The sequence below is a fragment of the Ceratotherium simum genome, chromosome 5 (assembly GCF_057802395.1).
Source record: "Ceratotherium simum simum isolate JZ-2026a chromosome 5, ASM5780239v1, whole genome shotgun sequence".
Taxonomy (NCBI): domain Eukaryota; kingdom Metazoa; phylum Chordata; class Mammalia; order Perissodactyla; family Rhinocerotidae; genus Ceratotherium; species Ceratotherium simum.
In genome coordinates this window covers 35,949,101-35,968,838 of record NC_141904.1, presented here as the reverse complement: position 1 = coordinate 35,968,838, position 19,738 = coordinate 35,949,101, and the positions used below count along the sequence as shown (strand labels likewise).

Below are 19,738 nucleotides of genomic sequence, written 5' to 3'. Positions count from 1 at the left end.
CTCTCTCCTTCCACCTTTCTTTCCCACTGTTTTCCTCTCTTCATTCCCCCTTCCTTTCACTTGCCCTCTCTTCCCTTCTCCCTCCTCCATTCTCCCTCTTTTCTGCATCCATCCACCCAGCAGATAGATGTCAGGCATCTCCTGTGAATAGCGTCCTTTGATGAGTAAGGTTCCATAGGCCCTTCCCATAAAGAATTCACTGTATGGCCGTGGATTAATTGAATTATTTTCATCAGTAGGCTGGGCCCTGGAGATAGACATGTATGGAACTGATTGTAATTTCCTTTTGCATGTTTATTTATATGATTCGTGGTCACAGACTATCCGGTCTACCACTTACTTTCTTAAAAAGATATGCCAGAGTCGTGAGAGAGTGTGGAGGAGGAGTGGGAATGGACCCAGGCCAGTTCATTTCCATAGCTGGAAAGCATTTTCAAATGCGGGCATCTGCGAAGGGTGGTTAGCTCTTTTGTAAAGCACGGTGTATTATATATCGTTATTCCATCTCATATTCGAGCACCTTGAGGATTACATTGTAAGCAGTTTGCATGCAGGAATTGTGTTCTCTCTTCTGTAAAATGGTGGCTACAGTGTCATTTACCCAGTGGGGATACAATAAATATTAATTACTGATGGCTTATCCCTTAACATCATTTTCCCTTTCAGATTAATGAAGCAGATTCCTGATAATTGTGTTTGTCTCTCCAGAGTTTCATTCGCCAAGGCTCAAATGCTATAAAGGATTTGCCTGGAGGCGTGAAGTTCTTCTCCAATTTTTTTCCCCTCTTTCGAGTGCCCTTTGGAGATGCATTTCTTTCCTGAAAATAATTGGCACTAGTGAAATTAATGTTAGCCAGAAAAGAGAACTATGTTGTTATATTCTTGTCTGCTATGTTGGGTAGATATTTGAACTAAAAACAATACATTTTAAAAGAGAATGGAGGGGACCTTTTAGGAGAGAACTATGGCTTCTTCAAGAGCTTTCTGGATCTACCTGGTCCTCAAATAGTCCTTCCCCTCCATTTCTTCAGGACTTCAGCTCTCCCTTCCATTTCTGGGGACCGTCTTGCCCCATGCCTTGCAATAGTGCCCACCCCTGGTCATCCACATTGCTGCTTCCACCCTGATGAAGGAAACACGCTCTCTGGACTCCCTTTAGTCTTATTTGCTTATGTTTTCTTTACCAGATATGGAAACTTCTTTTTGTTGAAAATATTTGACATATAACAATATAAATTTAAGATGTACAACCTGTTAATTTGATACATTTATATATTGTAATTGCCTGTAGCATAGTTAGCACCTCTATTATATTACATAATTATCTTTTCTTTTTAGTGGTTGCAATAGTTAAGTTCTAGTCTCTTAGCAAGTTTGATTATAGTATGATATTGTTGTCTATATTCATTATACCGTGCATTAGATCTCTAGGGCTTATTGACTACTTGTTGCTGGATATGGAAACTTCTTAATCTTTCTTTACCCCACATTATACAGGGACATGTGCAATGAGTTAAAACAATGAAATATTGGTTTTTGGTTTTTGGATTTTTTTGCCTATGAAATTGGTTAAGAAAAAAAGATGATTTTAGAGTGTTAAGAAGAGGTCAGCTCGCACACTGCTGAAGAAATGCAAATTGATACGATTTTTCCGGCAGCGAGCTGGCAGTATTTATCAGAAGCCTTAAAATTAATGTTAAATACCCTTAAATCCAGCAGTTCCTCTTCTAGGAGCTTATTTTAAGGAAATCATTACAAATTTATGCTAAAATTTAGCTACAGAGAAGTTTGTTGAATGTAATTTGTCACAGAGAAGGAAGTTAGACCTCATCATAATGTCCAGCAGTAGAGAATTGAGCAATAAATTGTGGCACATTTATGTGATGGAACGATCTGCAGTATTTTAAATAGTATTGTCAAAATTTACTGACATGGTGTGTGGAATAAAAAAGGTTACAAGCAGTATTATGATGTGCAGTCATTTTCATAAAAAGTAAAAGTACATATATGTTCATAAAAATTATGTAAGTACATATACCAAGATTTCACCATTGTTTTCTCTGTTTTGGATGTTATGGGTATTTTTTCTTCTATTTGGTTATTTGTTTTTTCTGTGATAGATATTACTTTCGTACAAAAAAAAAATGGGTATGGTGATGGAGGGCAATTAGACTTTGGGTGGTGAACACGATGTAGTCCTCAGAAGTCAAAATACAATGAAGTACACCTGAAATTTATATAATGTTATAAAGCAATGTTACTTCAAAAACTATTAAAATACTAAAAAAAAAGAAAAAAGGGGGAAGAAAGATATTTCTAATGAAAACACTGCAGAGAGTGGCCCTGGTCACCGATGTTGTGCCTGGGTGGCCGCCCTCGTGTCCAGAGAGAGTGAGTGCTCCTACGTCCGTATTCAAGACCCCGGGCAGGTCCGTGTCTGTGTGTGGGAGGCAGAGGGTGTAGATGAATGGGTAGTGAATAAAGTGATTCTTTACTGATCCGTTACCTTCTGCTCAGAATCCTTCTGTTGGCCTGTGGTGTTTTGAGAACAAGATAAGAGATTATTTCTTTTGTATCTTGCACCCCTCATGACCAACATGTTAACATTTGCTACTGACACGTGGAATGAAAAAATAATTTTTAACCTTTGTGTAGGCATCTTTTGTTACATAATTCTGAAAATGCATTCTCCACCTCAGTTTTTCCTTCAGCGAAAATTACTTGAGAAGACGTGATGGTGAGATTGCCTCGAAGGAGGTTTTGCTCTAAAGCCAGGGTCGACTTTGTTGGAGTTAAAAGCTCTTCGACAGTGCAGCCACCAAAATGAGATCTACGTTTATTGATGTGGAATGATGTCTATGATATGTGTGTTAGTTTTCTAGGGCTGCAGTAACAAAGTGCCACAAACTGGGTGGCTTAACAATAGACATTTATCATCTCATGGTGCTGGAGGCCAGAAATTCAAAAGCAAGACTTTGGCAGGATTGGTTCCTTCTGAGGACTGTGAGGGGAGGATCTGTTCCAGCTCTATCTCCTTGGCTTATAGATGGTCATCTTCTCCTCGTGGTTTCTCTCATTCTCCCTCTATGCATGTCTGGGTCCAAATTACCCCTTATTATAAAGACACCACTCATATTGGATTAAGGCCCTCTAATGACCTCATTTTAACTTGATTACCTCTGTAAAGATCCTGTCTCCAAATAAGGTCACATTTGAGGTACTGGTGGGTAGGATGTCAACATGAATTGGGAAGTGGGGGGCACAGTTCAATCCATAACAATGTACTTTCTATTTTAGAAAACCTTGTTATTATGAAAAATTTCAAACATAAAGACATTAGAGAAGATCATATCAAACCTCCATGTTGTCATCAATAGCTTCAACACCCCCCCAAAGCCAATATCATTTCATCCTTTCTCTCCCACCCCAACTGGATTTTTTTTTTTAGGTGAGGAAGTTTGGCACTTAGCTAACATCTGTTGCCAATCTTCCTCTTTTTGCTGAGGAAGATTGGCCCTGAGCTAACATCTGTGCCCGTCTTCCTCTATTTTTGTATGTGGGACTCTGCCAGAACATGGCTTAATGAGTGGTGTGTGGGTCCACACCTGGGATTCGAACCTGCAAATCCTGGGCCACTGAAGTGGAGTGTGTGAGCTTAAAACCACTACGCCACCGGGCCGCCCCCCGCCCTCCCAACTGGAGTATTTTGAAGTAAATCCCAGGCATCAGAGATAATGCTTTCAAAGTGATAAAAGGTTACAAAATTATATATAAGGGATGATCCTTTCTAAATAAAATAATATAATGTGCGTGTGTGTCTATGTGTATAAATTAGAATCAGAATAATACCAGAATGTTAACAGTGCTTACTTATTTCTAGGCAGTGGGATCACAGGTAATTGTTACTTCCTTCCCTATAACTTTTTTTACTGTCTGATTTCGTTGGGTTGGTGGTTGATGGAGTGAGCCAGCGTTTGTAGGCAGAAAAACAAAAACAAGTTGTTTTCAGGTGGTGAGAAAGGCTGGGGTGAGGGACAGTGGGAGAAACTTTTCCATAGTGGTTTTCTGCAGCAGGAGACAGTATTTTGCTACCAGAAAATGAGAAAGACAGAGGAGGAAGAACAGAGGATCGTGTCTCACAGTGTAGAGGGCACTGAAGTGGAGTGTGAGGACTGCCACTACAGGAGAAGCTCTGTGACCTCAGCAAGGACCCCTGGCCTCTCTGAACTGAGATTTCCTGCCTGCAAAATGAAAGAGATGGACTTGACAGAGCCGTGAGATTCATTTGGCTGTGAAGGCTATTATCTCATATTTCTTGAACGTCTCAGTATGGGTTTGCTTTTTAGGAGTTTGTAAAAATAAAATTTGCATTCCGTGTTTGTGTAGTGTGGAGTTGTTATTGGGAGTGGTGAGGAAATGACTGTAGAAAAGCCAAAGATGAAGATGTGACAGAAAGGAATCTGTTTTTAAGAAATGGAGTAGACTCATCCCCACATCTTCAGAAAGTGTTTTTTGAGTGTGTATGTGAGCCCACAAAATTCAGAATTTTGCCTTTGCTTTTTGCCCTTGACAGCATGACTTATTTATAACCGGCACTGAAATGTCTTGATAACCCTCAAATACTTATATTTGGAGGGACCAGAATAGACTTTGGACGCCCAATCTCTGGATTAGCCTTTCAACCACTCTCTTCTTTTTTTTGTATCCCCCTTATATCATATGATAAAGGTTAAGTGTCAAAATGTTGAACTTAAAAACGCCGTTAGCCTACACTGCCTCCCAGGGGTGGGGATGGACAGAGAAATCTGGAGTCATGACTTAATCATGACTTAAGTCATTTAAATGGTCAGCCTCAGTGATGACAGCATGAAGTCCAAAGCAAAGTGGGTATGAATCCATACAGTAGGTAAAAAACCTACAAATGATGAATGCTTCTCTCCTGTCAGTTTTCTAAAAGATAAAGTAGATTCTGTTACCAAAAAGATTTATGGATGGTGCTCAGCAACCATCTATCTGGCCAGTTAGATCTGCTTATGAAGCAGTTCTCAACTTGGAAGTGGAAATAGGTCTGTCTGCACTTATATACCTTTGAGAAGAAAGCAGATTCGTATGCCTTAAGGCATAAAAATGACTTCAGGCCTGAGACTCCCCTCTGTGACCCAGAACTGGGGGCAAGGGGGTTCCTGCCAAAACAAGTGCCTGCCCGGAAGGCTGGAGACCCCCTTCTCCCACCTGGAGGCAGCAGTCACTCTGGTCTGGGGAAGCTCCTTCTGTCCTTTCAGTCAGCACCAGCAGGGACTGGTGGGGGGGCCCAAGGCAGGAGATAAAACCATGCAGATCAAAATAGCACCGTAGGGCCGGCCCCGTGGCTTAGCGGTTAAGTGCGCTTGCTCCGCTGCTGGCGGCCTGGGTTTGGATCCCGGGCGTGCACCAACGCACCGCTTCTCTGGCCATGCTGAGGCTGCGTCCCACATACAGCAACTAGAAGGATGTGCAGCTATGACATACAACTATCTACTGGGGCTTTGGGGGAAAAATAAAATAAAAGTTAAAAAAAAAAAGCACCATAAAGCCTCTGAAGTTAGATTGTCATTGAAACGGGCCATGAAAGTAGGCTAGGGCTTGTGTGCTCAACCTAAACATGTGTTTGCCTGCTAAAAAAAAAATTCAAATCGGACCTAGAATCTCCTAACGTGTTAGCTAAAATGTTAAAATGTCCAGGATACAATGGAAAATCACCAGTCATACCAAGAACCAGGAAAATCACAACTCGAGTGAGAAAAAATAGGTATCTGATGCCAAAACCAAGATGAATCAAATGTTTGTTTTATTGGAACAGCCAGCCACACTCATTTGTTTACTTGGTCTGACTGCTTTCAGGCCACAGTGGTGGAGTTGAGTAGTTGCCACAGAGACCCAGTGATCTGAAAAACCTTAAATAGTTACTATCTGGCCTTTTACAGAAGTTTCCTGATCTCTGCAGTAAGGTTGTCGAAGACATAATGGTCAATTTTTTGGAGATCTTTCCTTCTTTTTCCCTTTGGTTTATATTATAGAGTATTATGTTCCTTACATTGGTCTCTCTGTCTCTTCCTGTGTTTTCACTTTATTCTTGTTTGTAACCTCATCTGTGTAGCCATCAGCCTCCCCCAATTGGAGATGGACCCCATTTTCTCCTGCTCATCTTTGTCCCTGGTTGCCACTGTCAACTCTCTTAACCCTACTGAGAGGTGTGGATTTAAAGATGTGTCCACTAGATGGGGTTTTCTTTCTCCACTCACCTAATCAGCCTTGAGAGAGACTTGGGAGTCCATAAGATGTTTAGGACTGGCCTCTACAGGATTGTTTGGTAGTATAGGCTGCAGTGTCCCAAGGAGACCCAGGACCCTGCCTAAAGGAAACTCTTCATAGATTATCATTTCAGGTAGATGTTGTGCCAAGAGGTGGGACATAGCACAGCAAGTAGAGGAGGAAGGTTGAATGTTAGGAAAGTCAGCCAGAAGAGGAAATTGTTCAGGTATGAGGACAGGACTTACTGTGTCCCAGCAGCAGAAATTTGGAGAAAGGCTTTGGAGATTGGAATGTCAGCTCTCCAAATATCAACAATACCATCTGTTGATAAGACAAAAGTGACTATCGTTCACCACTCTAAGGGAGAATACCACCTCCACAGGGCATTCCCAGTGTCTCAGAGAGGGGAGGGCCAGGTCAGACCCTATTGAGAACTAGAAGTTTGATTTACAATAAAAGGACTTAATTAGGACCTGTAAAGATCAAGATACAACAGTTCAGGAGTGGTGGAAACAAGGCAAGGATTTTGAGGCAAAGCATTCAAAGAATTTTAAGGTGCAAACTGTCTTTTGATGGTTTTCATTAAAGAGTTGATGGATATTTCAGGAAGTTTCTGTAATGAGCTATCAGATCATTTCTGGGGTGGGAGTTTCCTGGAATATTAAAGTAGTGCTAATAAGAGTAGTGGAATAGTACATCTATGTTAATGGAGACAGCAAGTTGTGTGTGTGTGTGTGTGTGTGTGAGAATTTTGGTTCTGATGATTCTTGAAGCATGGCTTTTAAGCCTAGGTGAGAAATTTGGCCAAGTGAAAAAAAAGCCTGAGTTAGCCCAGGACTGATCCCTGACAGGGGGGCGACTTAAAAGGGGCTCCGGAATTCCTCCAGCCTAAGGAGAAATGCCAAACCAAGGCCACCTTGAAGTTGACATCAAATTCTTTAGTCTACTTCCAAGCAATATGGATTGAGTTACTGAAGGTACTGGGGAATCTATGAGCCCAGGAGGCTCTGCCAACCAAGGCAAGCAGCCCTGGTTACTTTAGGACAAGAAATCTGTGTTTAGGAGGTGCTTGATGCTGATTCTTTGGTTATTAATGGATGAGTGACTGAGCTGGTCTTCATTGATATCTGGCCTTTCAGGACTGGACCTTTCAGGCACCTCTCAAAACCTGCACCAAAGTTTGCGTCTCAGGACAGTCTGAAGCACTGAAGGCAAATAAAGCTCTTGTGCCCTGGCTGCCCACTTCAGTTCTCTTTTTGGCCAGATCTAATCTTGTTGAGCTGGATGTCTTTGGGTTTTGATCTTTGCATCTTGGTTTCAGCTTCACTGAAATAAAATAATAAAATAAAATCTGCAGCCACTGAATTTATTACCATTAACTCCTACAATTTGATTTTATAATGCATATTCCATTGTTTGTGCTGTGAGAAATAGGCAGTAGAATTTTTTCCCTCCCTGGGAAGTTTGCTTAACTGTGAAGTTCAACTTGACCTACATTTAGTCAATTTCACAACCTCAGAGTTGACATTTTCAGGGGGTGGATCTCTGAAATTTCATTTGGGGCCCCATTTTGCACCTGTGTCACAAGATGGTGATGCCCCTGGTTGTGGAAGCCAAATGCCTGAAAGAAATGAAACTTGTGCATTTTTTTGTTTGTTTTTAAACACCACAAATGATTAATGTTGACGTGCTTCAGGAGAAGTGTTCAGAGCTCTGATTTGAAACTTAAGTAATTAAAGTAAGTGATTCAACGTTTTCAAAGGCTGGTAGTGGTAGGCAAGTCTGCTGGTCGATGGTTGTGCTTTGCTGTTCTGTTCATAAGCCTGCAGGAACCTTGAAGGGAAAAGTGAGCTGCTTGAAGCATTTGCTGTTGGTATTCTTATTGCATACAGCTCTTCAGTGCCACATTCATCTTCTCATATGTTGCCCTTAATTAAAATAAGATATGGAAATAGCTAAAACTTGTTCTTCCAAAGTCTGATGAAGACTCTTCTTCATGAGTGCCTCCCAGTCTTAGAAATGTTAGCGCACTAATAACTGTGATATACAGCTCTGAGGCTGGGAATCCTGCATTTCTTTTAGGGCTCATTCAATTTCTTTTGGAGCCTGATGAAGCTAATATAAAGTGAAGATTGGCATCGATTGTGTCATTAAAGACGACAGTTCTGTTTCACATCACATGGAAAAAGGGGAGAAAATGAATCTTTAGGAGGTGTTTAGTGTGTGTCAAGCACTGTGCCAGGCTCATTTTGTTTTTAGTGCTCAGTTTACCAAGAAAGATGTTGAAATCCATCAAGTGCCTGGTTATCGACGTGTCTCTAGCTCAGGTTCCTCAAGGAGGTGCTATTGGCATTTTGAGCAGGAAAGTTCTTGTTTTATGGAACTGTGCCCTGACTTAGGGGTCATTTAGCACCCCAGGCCCCCTCCCTCTCAGTGCCAGTAGTTCTTCAGTCATTTTAAATGTCAAACCCACCCCTCTGCCAGTTCAGATGCCCCCTCTCGCAGGCCATCCTGCCTCTGGGACTGGCGGTAGGCTTTCAAATACTGTTGAATACTTTTCAGAGAGCAGATATGTGGATTCTATCTCTGGGCACGTGCCTCTGTTTTAATAGAGTAGAAGATTCTGTAAGTCAATTTTGTGTTTTTATTACCCGAGATTTACATAATATTTTACGCTTGTGAAATAACAATTATTTTTCCTATACTATGTAATTAGAATACAGTTCTTTTCATTGATTAAAAACGAGTGTATTCCATATAGTTAATGGCTTGATTCTACTTACCTTTTCTCTTAAGTGTTATAGTGTCATCCATAATAGCCAAGAACATAATGTATTATATTCTCATCATTATATTTTCTTCTTCCCTTTCAACACATAGTTTTTTTAAGACAAGATTTTATAATAGGAATTTACAGACATGCTGACTACAACAAATAGCTCGAAATCCACTTCTCCCTAACTGTTAGCTCTTCTACATCTAGTTGACTGTCAAAGAATACATAAACATTTTATCTTGTTCAAAGTGAAATTTAACCAGTTGGCAGTATTTCTTGACAAACCTAAACTGATAATGGAGGTGTTATCCTTTACTAAATGTTCAGCCATATTACGCTAATCGAGTATAATGATTTCTGTAGACTGTGTCATAAATGGATTCTCTTGCACCTCAGTGAGAGATGAGTGAGACTGGGGATTCATTCATTCATTTGACAGATATTTACTGTGTTTGGGATACATCAGTGAACAGCGTGGAATTAATGATTCCTACTTTCACACTAGCTCAAGTGAACATAATAAATAAGTAAATTACAAGTTAGGTTGGAAAGTGGTAAATGCTATGGAGAAAATTAAGTTGGTAAGGAGCATAGGAGTGCCAGGGGTTGCACTGGAGATGCAGTTTTCAATTATGTGGTTCAAGAAGCTTTCCTGAGAAGGTGACTTTTAAGGAAAGACCTGAAGGAGAAATGAATACTTATTGAGGTACTGTTGTAGGAGTTAGAATGGCTAGATATAACCTCTGTAATCTGCAAAATGTAATTTGCGTGGCCAAAGGATGGGTGTGCCCATGAAGGTGAGAATGCTCTCAACTGTGTCAGTGCGATCTGTTTAGCATTGATTTTTTAAAAAATCTTTTTGGAGTAATAACACCTATTTTGGTAAATAGGATTGCAATGGATGAGCTTTTTTTTAAGCAGGCAACTGCACAGAATGATAGAAAATAGCAGGTATTTGTTTTCAAAAGGAAATAGGAAAATGAGGCTGAGCGTGGAATGAGTTCTGTGTCCAAGTCCAGTGGTCCTTATAGAATTAATGCTTCTCCCCAGCTGGTGACATCATGATGGTAACAAGGATCCTCTGGGGATGACGGTGACAACGCAGGAGATACTGCTTCAAATTAAGGACGGCTTTTTAGGGGGGGGCAGCTTAAAGAACAGTGGACGGGAGTCTCGAGACCAGGAGTGGGTTCCCGCCTCTGACGCTGACCAGCCCTGGGACTTGGGGCGGGTTGCTTCAGCTCCTCCGCTTTTCAGAACGACTGTTTCTTTGCTAGACTTGCACTTTATGTGCATCATCTTGTATAGTGAGATAAGTTGTAAAACGAGAGGGAGATGAATGTCACAAGATAACCAGTTAAGTCCTTTTCTAGTTCTTGAGATCCTTTCTCCTTGATTTGTCAGTCCAAAGATAAAATGAGGGGGCCGGCCCGGTGGTATAGAGGTTAAGTTTGCACGCTCTGCTGCGGTGGCCTGGGGTTCGCAGGTTCGGATCCCGGGCGCGGACTGACGCACTGCTTGTCAAGTTGTGCTGTGGCGGCGTCCCATATAAAGTAGAGGAAGGTGGGCACGGATGTTAGCCCAGGGCTGGACTTCCTCAGCAGAAAGAGGAAGATTGGCAACGGATGTTAGCTCAGGGCTAATCTTCCTCACACACACACACACACACAAAAGATACAGTTAGACTGCTGCTTATCTGTGGCTTATGAATTGAAGCCAGGCCACGAAATATGGTTGTTTTGGGTTGTCGTAGCTTCAGCCGTAGAGTAGGGCTGGCTCTAGAATTCCTGGGTTTTCTCTTCCTCCTGGCATCTTACATGGTGTTGAGAAAGTCACATCCTGTGTAGCATTTTTGAGGGTGGAATGGTTCAGTGCTGGCTTCACTATGATCTCACTGATATAAATGCCAGCCCTGGATTTCACTTCCGTTTCTTGAACTTCAGAAAGACTGCTAAGAAGTTAGGAATTGGAGCTGGAGGAAAACAAGGAATTAACCTGACTCTGAGGCAAAGCCACGGTTCGTCCACTGTCTCCGATAACCTTCCATAGTAAAAGAACCTTAAAGATGGTCACAAGGACTTCTACCTTGAATGTATTTATTATCGATTTACCTTCAGAGGATCTGTAAAATGATATACCCAGATGGTCCTAATGGTCCCTTTCATCTCCAGAGTTCTAAAATTCTCTTGTGTTGGGCCGGCCCGGTGGCGTAAGTGGTTAAGTGCGTGCGCTGCGCTGCGGTGGCCTGGGGTTCGCTGGTTCGGATCTTGGGCGTGCACTGACGCACCGCTTGGCAAGCCATGCTGTGGCGGCATCGCAGATAAAGTAGAGGAAGATGGGCACGGATGTTAGCCCAGGGCCAGTCTTCATCAGCAAAAAGAGGAGGATTGACATTGGTTGTTAGCTCAGGGCTGGTCTTCCTCACAAAAAAATAAATAAATAAAATAAAATAAAATTCTGTTGTGCTCAGAGCGGCAGATGTGTACCTTTGGATAGATTTACCAGGATGGATTTCACCCAGGCCTGCTTGGTCAAAGGACTAATGTGCACCGAACACCCTCTGAGCTGACTCCATATCACTTGTAGTCTGGGTGGTGATGGTGTCTCTCACCACTTTCCTCTAACTTTGATTCAGTCCCATGGTTTAAGTGCTGGCTCCCCAGCCTGTTGAAGGGAGGACTTCTGACTCTCGCCTCCTTGCTGTCTTCCCCCTTCTGTAGATGATGAACCAGGTGGAAGGACAGCAGAAAGACCTTGTGCACGCCATCGAGTCTCTGCCGGGTTCTGGCCCCCTTACCGCCTTGGACCAGGATCTGCTGCTCCTGAAAGCTACCTCTGCTGCTACCCTCAGCTGCCTCGGCGAGTGCCTCCACTTGTTACAGCAGACAGTGCACCACGTGAGCCAGCCCAGCCACAAGCCAGGGGCCTCAGGTGAGACCTCCCCGTGGGCTCCTCTGTGTTTGCAAATGAGTGCTGTCCAGAGTGTGTGTGTCTCTCTCCATTGCCTTCCATCTTTAAATCCATCCATTTATCCCCCGTCCATCCATTTGTCCTTTTATCTAAGTTTTTGCTCCATTTATACCTCCGTCCTTCCCTTCCCTTCCCAGTCTGGGATATATTTTTCTTTTACCAATTAGAATTATGACATCCCATGAAACATTTAACATTCATGTTTACGTGAATACTATGGAATTCCTTTTAGACTTGCTGGCATCATGTTCTATCTCATTCCCTTTGTGGCTTTGCACTCAGTGTTGTATTTTTAAGATCCATTGCTACGCAGCTTCTGATCCATTACTTCTAACTGTGCCTATAGTGCGCGTCTGTCATGTCTTACCCAACACTGATGATGGACACGCACATGGCCTCCTGCTCCCTGCCCTGCTTGCCTTGGTGCAGTCAGCATCCTCCCGCATTTCCCCTCAAGGACCTATGGGAGAATTTCTCTGAAGTACATACCAGAAGCATTTCTAGTTCTTTATCAAGAAGCTAGAGATAATAATACACCCCCTTAAGATCCTTCAGTCCTTCTGGAGGAGAGTTTAATCAATAAGCAGATATAAAGATATTAGTGAAGATTAACTGCAATGATAAAGGTGAAAATAGCTTGAGATTGGTCATATCGTATATAATTATAAAGTATTAGAATATTTCAGTATTAGAATTAAGACTAGCAGAAGCCTCATTGAGCTTTGTGGCTCGGAGTTCACTTAATTAATGAGGAAACGAGGCAACTTAGGTGATGAAAAGTCAAGCTAGGTTTGAGTGATCATCTATATTTCATTCTTTCTTCAGGTCCCCTTGGCCTTCCATGTCACTACAGTTAAAAGGGATGGTGGCTTTCCAGAGTAGACTGTGTAAGGGTGATGTGGGTTTCCTTCTGTAATACCCATCATCATTTACTGAGCTCTGATTCTACCAGTGGTTGGCCTTTGCTATACATTTTCTGAAATCTTCACAAAGTGGGTATTACCATGCCCCTCATTTGGATGAGATGCTGAGGCTCAGAGAGGTTAAATGACTTGCCCAAGGCCGCCTAGCTAAGTGGCAGAGCCCAGGCGAGAGACAGGCTCTTCCCACTGTGGCGGATGCCTTCCTTTGCCTGGGGTTCTTTGTTCAGTCCAGAACAGACCACCCAGCAGGCTCTGGCTCCCCCAAACTGGGACCAGTCTTGCTCACATCATAATTGTCTCAGGGCAGGTATTTATTTATTTTGTTTTCTTTCTTTCTTTCTTTCTTTATTTTTTTAAATAATTTCAGACTTCCAGAAAAGTTGCAAGAATAGTATGAAACACTCTCATATATCCATCTCCAAATTCCCCAAATGGTAACATTTTATGACATATCTTTACTCTTATATTCTTCAGTGTGTATTTCCTTAAAAAAAGGACACTCGCCTATATAATGACAGCACCGTGGTCAAAATCAGTAAATTAACATGAGTACAATCCTATTCCCTAATCTACAGACCTTGCTAAATTTTGCCAATTGCCCCATTGATGTCCTTTATAACAAAAGAAAAAATAAATTTCTGGTGCAGGATCCAGTCTAGGAGCAGATGTGTGTATTTGGGCAGAGAGTGAAGGCACCCAAAGCTCCCTTTCCTCTCCTTTCTCAACTTGGAAAATGGAACTCAAATGCTGAAGCCCCCATGAGACTCCTTGTCATTTCCTGATCTGCACTGAGTCTCAGTGACCCTGAGGGGCTTGGGCACAAATTCAGTTAGACTGGAGGCTTTTCAAGGTTTCTGTGATCTCTTTTATACTGTAGCATAACTTCTAGTTTCTGCAACCTGATGGGCTCATTCTAAGACTCTTTCACTGGTGAATATAAGCTTGAACCATTTTCTTATTCCTAAAATCAATCTCTTAAATCTTTCTTCAGGGCTGGTTTCTAGCAAATTTCAAATTTCTTCCCTAATCTTCCTGCATCCAAAACATCATAGTTTCCTGCAGTTAAAGCAGAATTCTAGAATCTCCAGCTAGTGGAATAAGAGGATAGGGTGACCCCAGTAGTGTCACCACAAAATACGTTTGTTTAGAATCTCAGGGCTCTGGAGTTTGATAGTAGCTATAGCAGCCTGACTCCCACTGATAAAAACATAATGGTTATAACTAAGGAGCACCGGGCTGGGCTGATGGAAATCAAAATCTCATTGAAGCGAAATTCTGTCAGGCTTCCTTTAAATGTTCGCCGGGCAGGGAGGCACAGATTACCCACAGCATACCAAACATCCCTACACAGTGTTCTTACCTCAGGTCTCTTGGTTTCTGACCCTCGCACTGTTTTTTTCTTCTCCTTTTCTGAATCAAAAATTAATTTGTGGTCTTGTAGTGTTTCATCTTCTGTAGCATTTCATTGTATTTTCCAGGGAATACATTGACTCCGGAGCCTTTGTCTGCAAATGTTGCTCCCTAATGCTCATTTCACTTCAAACATGCTGAGCAACTGGACTGATTTCTGAAAGTATTTGAGTATTTATCTGCCTCCCACCTACGCATTTCAGCTCCGAGACCCATCTCTGATGTTATCGCTCCGAGACCCATCTCTGATGTTATCTCTGAGAAATAGTGTGCTGAAATGCTTCATTTAACTTCTGTTTATGGAGAGGTTTGTAATTACAATTAATAAAGTAACTTGGCATTTTGGTCAAGGCTTATGCTATGCACGTCTCTTCTGTTCCTGGTGACTTACTAAATCTGCTTCAACAGCTTGATGGAGGCAAGTCATTGATGGGGGTGGGGGTAGGTGGGCATCTGTTTTCCCCAGTCTAGATGTGTGCCTCCGATTCTGTGCCGAAAAGGCAGGCAGAACCACCCTCAGAACTGGAAAAGGCTGGGCTTTAGGTGGGTTACCAGTATGGAGGAGACACTGGACCTGTAAAGTGGTTTGGGGGTACAGAGTACTCTGTTGTCTGTTCTTCTGGTTAGTTCCTTGCTTGCAGGCCTTGATCCAGGGAACATGGTTTGAAGTCAGTGCAGACACCTGTAACCAGACAAGCACATTCTAGTGCCAGGTAAGAGCTGGGTACTAACAGAATGATCAGTGCAAGGCGTGCTGGGAAAGAACGCTGGAGTCAGAGCTGCCAGAGCAAGCGACAGTAGAGCCTTGGGGGATTGCAGTGGATGACACATGTGCCCTTGGACATAAATCAGGACAAGAGATCGAGAGACATGTAATTGAAGAGAGGAGAACCGGGGCAAAATTTAATGTGCTTTCCTTAACTTGTCCTTCCAAAAGCTTTTTCATTTTCTTATAAGAGTTGTGGAGATTGTCAGTTAATGAGCCAGTTACGTTGGTCCTCCCATTTTGGGCGTTAGCAAAAAGAGTCACATAGGTGAGACTATTATAGGGACTTCTTGGCTTTTTCAGCCAGTTGACTTCTTCCTTCTGCTGTGCTTCACATTTTTCCAGAGACATCTTCAGACTCCCAATATTCATCTCTTTTCCACCACTCGGAGACTCCCTTCACTTTGTCTCTTAGACCTTCTTTCCTGACACCTACTACTTCTGGTGAAGATGTGTCCTACATAAGCCACCTTCCTTTATTTTGTGATTGAAAGCCAAGATAGAAATGTGATGATTCCTTCAGTAAATAGCGTATTGGGAAAAAAGAAAAACTAGCATTGCAGAATATTTCAGATGGTGGACTTTTTTTTTTTTTTTTAACAACTGTCTAAACAGAGTTTTTCAGTGGCACCTTCTCCCTAAAGAAAGCAGTTAGATTCTGACATCTCAGCTTTCTATCGTAAATATGCCTTATGTTTTTCTCAAGTTTGTAAATGTCCATCTTACTCTATTTTGGAAAACCCTTTTAGGTTTAGTGAACCTGGGAGGCATAAATTTCTGTGTTATGGGAGGAGGGAGGGCCCCTCCTGGTGTTATCACCTGTCACAGAGGCCTCACAGCCCCGGCATGGGGACTGAGCCAAGGATGGATGAAGACAGTTCCACAGTCAAACCTTTAAGCTCACAGTTAAATCTTCTGTAGCTTTCTTTCTACTTCTGGTTGGTTTGGGGAACCGAAACAGTGATGGTTGATTTCCTTCTTCTTCTCTTTTTACATCTAGTAAGGCGTGGTGTGGGAGGAGCTACAAGTGTGTGTAAAGGCCTATTTTAAGGACTGGATTTGCCATTTGGTGGACCCCGAGACCCTTTGCCTTCCTGCTCTCTTCTGTTGTGTCATCTTTGATGATCCTTCCATTCATGAGCATTAGGGTGGACCAGAGAGTGAAAGGTGCTTAATGTCCAGCCAGTTGATTTCGCTGTCAGTCAGCAGCCACCTGGTAATATTTTGATCTGAGTCTTCTTTTCATTTGTATTTCCCTGGTATGTTTTTGACCCTCTTTCTACTTCAGACCTCACTTTCTATTGGTGAGGCCTATTTTCTCAACTATCAGACACCATCAATAGTAAAACCCACCATTATCTTTTGTGCCACTAAGAAAGAAAAAGCTTCCAGTTAAAGTATGACATGCCATTGACTGTAAGACCAACTCCAATTTCAGAGATGTGAAAATAGGTGTGTCTTAGAATTAATGAAATATGGTTTAGACTTGCTTTTTGTTTTATGACACAATCTTGAGAGTCTGTCTTTTGATAGAGGGATGTAGTCCATTTGGTTTTTTTCTTTAAACTGGTGTTTATTTTTCTGTTAGTCTCCTGTGTGCTTTTGTTATTATGTTTCCATGCTGCTTTTCTGATTTTCTCTCTGTTTTGCTACACAGGTTGTATTCCCTTTACTCTTATCTTCTCTGATGTTTTGGGAAAAAATATATTTATGACTTTTAGTAGTAGTTCCATTACATTTTTCCTAAGCATTCTTTAACCTATATTTTTCTAATCATCAAAGTCAAGAATGACACACTACTTTTTGACCCTCGCCTTTAGTGATGAAGACTCAGCATACTTTCATTTCCTTGATTTTTCTGATATACTTCCCAATTTTTGGTAATATAATATGGGGGCTATTGTTATTAATATTTTAATGTTAATTTAATACTTAATACTTAATGTGTGATGATGATTAAATCTCATTTATCTTGACTACTGAATGTCTTGGTGCCTCTTTAAATTTTACCCCCGAGGCTAGTGTCCATTTTACCTCACCTAGTCCCAGGCCTGCTCAGCAATTTAACTGCGTTCATTGCTCACCACCAGTCCTTTTATACATGATTTCTCCAGTCTTGAATTCTTAATTCTGCTTCTTTTCTTCATTTATTGGTATATGTCCTCAAGTAGTTTTTTTCCCTCACAAGGTAGAATATTTTCTGAGTCTCCGCAGTGCTGCTGAGAAGGCATAGAGGGTAGAGTTTAAGAGTTTGGGCTCTGGAGCCAGGCTGCCTGGGTTTTAATCCCGATTCTACCACTTACTGGCTCTTTGTGCCTCTATTTTTTTTTATCTGTCAAGTGGGCATAATAGTTGGACCTACCTCATGGTCATCATTAAAGTTAGATGAGTTAACACACATAAATTACACACAATAGTCCTTGGTCCCTAACAAGTGCTCAATAAATGTTGACTCTCTTTAGCAGAGGCAAGATAATTTGCCTGAGGATGAGCATTATTCACCAGTCTTTTACCCCAGCCCAAATGTGTAGACTTTTATTTGCATTCTTCTTTTCATCTGTTCACCTGCTGGCATTTAGTGTTGTAGCAATATTCAAGTCTAGCTTGATTTTTTTTTTTTCCCCTTTCAGGCAAGTCCCATTTTTCTGCCTAAATGACTTGAAAATTTTGCTCTTGATTTTTGTTATTCAAAAATGTTGCCAAACTTTGAGCTAGGCATTCATTATACTATTCTGTCTGTCTACTTTTTTATGTGTTTGAAATTTCAGTAATAAAAAGCCTAAGAAAATATTGCCAAGCTATCTCGATGTGAGTCTTTTCCCATTGTTTTTGCTGGAATCTGGTGGACTGTTTCAGTGGCGCCTACAGCTCTCTCTTCAGCTCAGGCTGTGTTTCTTCACTTCTGTCATTGTTTGCTGTTTCTGTTCCGTTGATCTGGTCTCTATCCTTCCAGATCTCTTAGATCTCTGTTGTGCATCTTCTCTCTCATCGTTGTTGTCTTTGCAACACACTCTGGTAGAACTTCCTTATCTTGACAAACTACTTATTTGACTTGCTACAGTGTTGATTCTACTTTTTCTTGGTTTCAGTGTTAACTTTAATTCTACTAATGCTGATTTAGTTTCCTCATAATACTTCCTTAGTGCATCCATCTCCTTTTTTACCTCAGCCTGTTTTCTTCTTTTGACTTTCTGTTTTTGTTTCATAGAGGCGGCTTTATCTTGTGATTTGCTGGGGATACACCTTTCCTGATGTTTACTCTGATACCTTAGGTTAGAAATTTCTGAGATATTCTTCCTCCAAGCCTTCTGAGGATACTGTTTCTTTTTCCAAACTCTATACAATCCTTTTCATTCACTCTGTGTTAGAATGTTCCTCCTTCATCCTCAAAGGAGACAGGTCTATTCAGACTCCAAAACCAGTGATCATTTATTAGAGCAGCTGGACTGGTCTGAGATGGGCTTTTCTCCTGTCCTCACTCACTGGATCTTTGATACTCTGAATACAGAAGACTCCATTCCCCAGCATGCCTTGCTACCTTCACTCTTCCTGTCCTGGTCTTTGTCCATCCCAGGATGCAGTGCATCACTGCCTGGCCATACTCTACTTTCTGCCCCGTTGCCTCCTGGGTTATCATCTCTGAATGATGGTGGTATGGAGGGGAGGGAGGGACAGAGCTGAGGTGTGGGAGTAATGGAGGGAACACTGTCCTGATTGCCTAGGCAAGCAGATCTCATTTTTTCCCCTAGTGCTTTCTAAGCTTTCCTATTTACTCTAGAGGACATTTACTACTTGTATAATAAAATAAAATTTTAAAAAAGTAGTACCCCTGTATTTATGAGACAGCTACCCAGTATTTAAGATCTGAGTCTAGAATTTAGAATCTGAGCAGGAGTTGTCAGTGGGACAGGTAAGAAGGGTCTGTCTACCTTTCTTATGGAAGATTCTGGTGTCTTGAACCCTGTGTTTATTCTTAGTCCAGCTCCATCTGCCTTATTATTTGTGTTATAGAGATTCCTCCCAAGTCTGGTCTTAGCTCATCCTTCAGCCTTTGATTTTAGTGTTGTGAGTTTTCACCGTTTTTTAATGACATCGAGGACTGATACATGGATGCCTTTTTGCCATTAAATAAAATTGTGGTAAAATACACATATCAAAAATTTTATCATCCTAACATTTTTAAGTATATGGCTCAGTAGTGTTAGATATATTCACATTGTTGTGTAACCAGTCTTTAGAACTCTTTTCGTCTTGCAGAACTGAAACTCTACACCTGTTAAATGATAACTCCCCATTCCTTCCGTCCCCAGCCCCTCGCAGCCACCGTTCTACTCTCTCTCTCTCTCTTTGCCATTTCTTATTTTTTAACTTTTAGGAGGTTGTGAAATGCACATTCTTATTGAAATTTACTCTCTGAAAATCTTAATGGTCATTCATTCATTCGGCACATATTTATTGAGTGCACACTCTTTGCCAGACCATGTTCTAGGTTTTAGGGACATAGCCATGAGCAAGGACAATATTGCCCCTGCCTTCAAGGAGCTGACATTCTTAGGAGGAGAGAAAGACAGTAGACAAACAAATGAGCAGGGTGAGTTGAGA

General features: G+C 41.6%; 1 protein-coding gene across 3 annotated transcripts in view; it reads left to right on the top strand.

Moving 5' to 3' along the window:
- OSBPL10 (oxysterol binding protein like 10) overlaps positions 1-19,738 on the top strand; it is a 291,962-nt gene that overhangs the window by 195,149 nt on the left and 77,075 nt on the right. For all 3 annotated transcript variants that reach the window (XM_087430665.1, XM_004419456.3, XM_087430666.1), the window contains one exon: positions 11,788-11,998. In XM_087430665.1, coding sequence (XP_087286791.1) covers positions 11,788-11,998 — 211 coding nt within the window. The remainder of the gene's footprint in view (positions 1-11,787; positions 11,999-19,738) is intronic.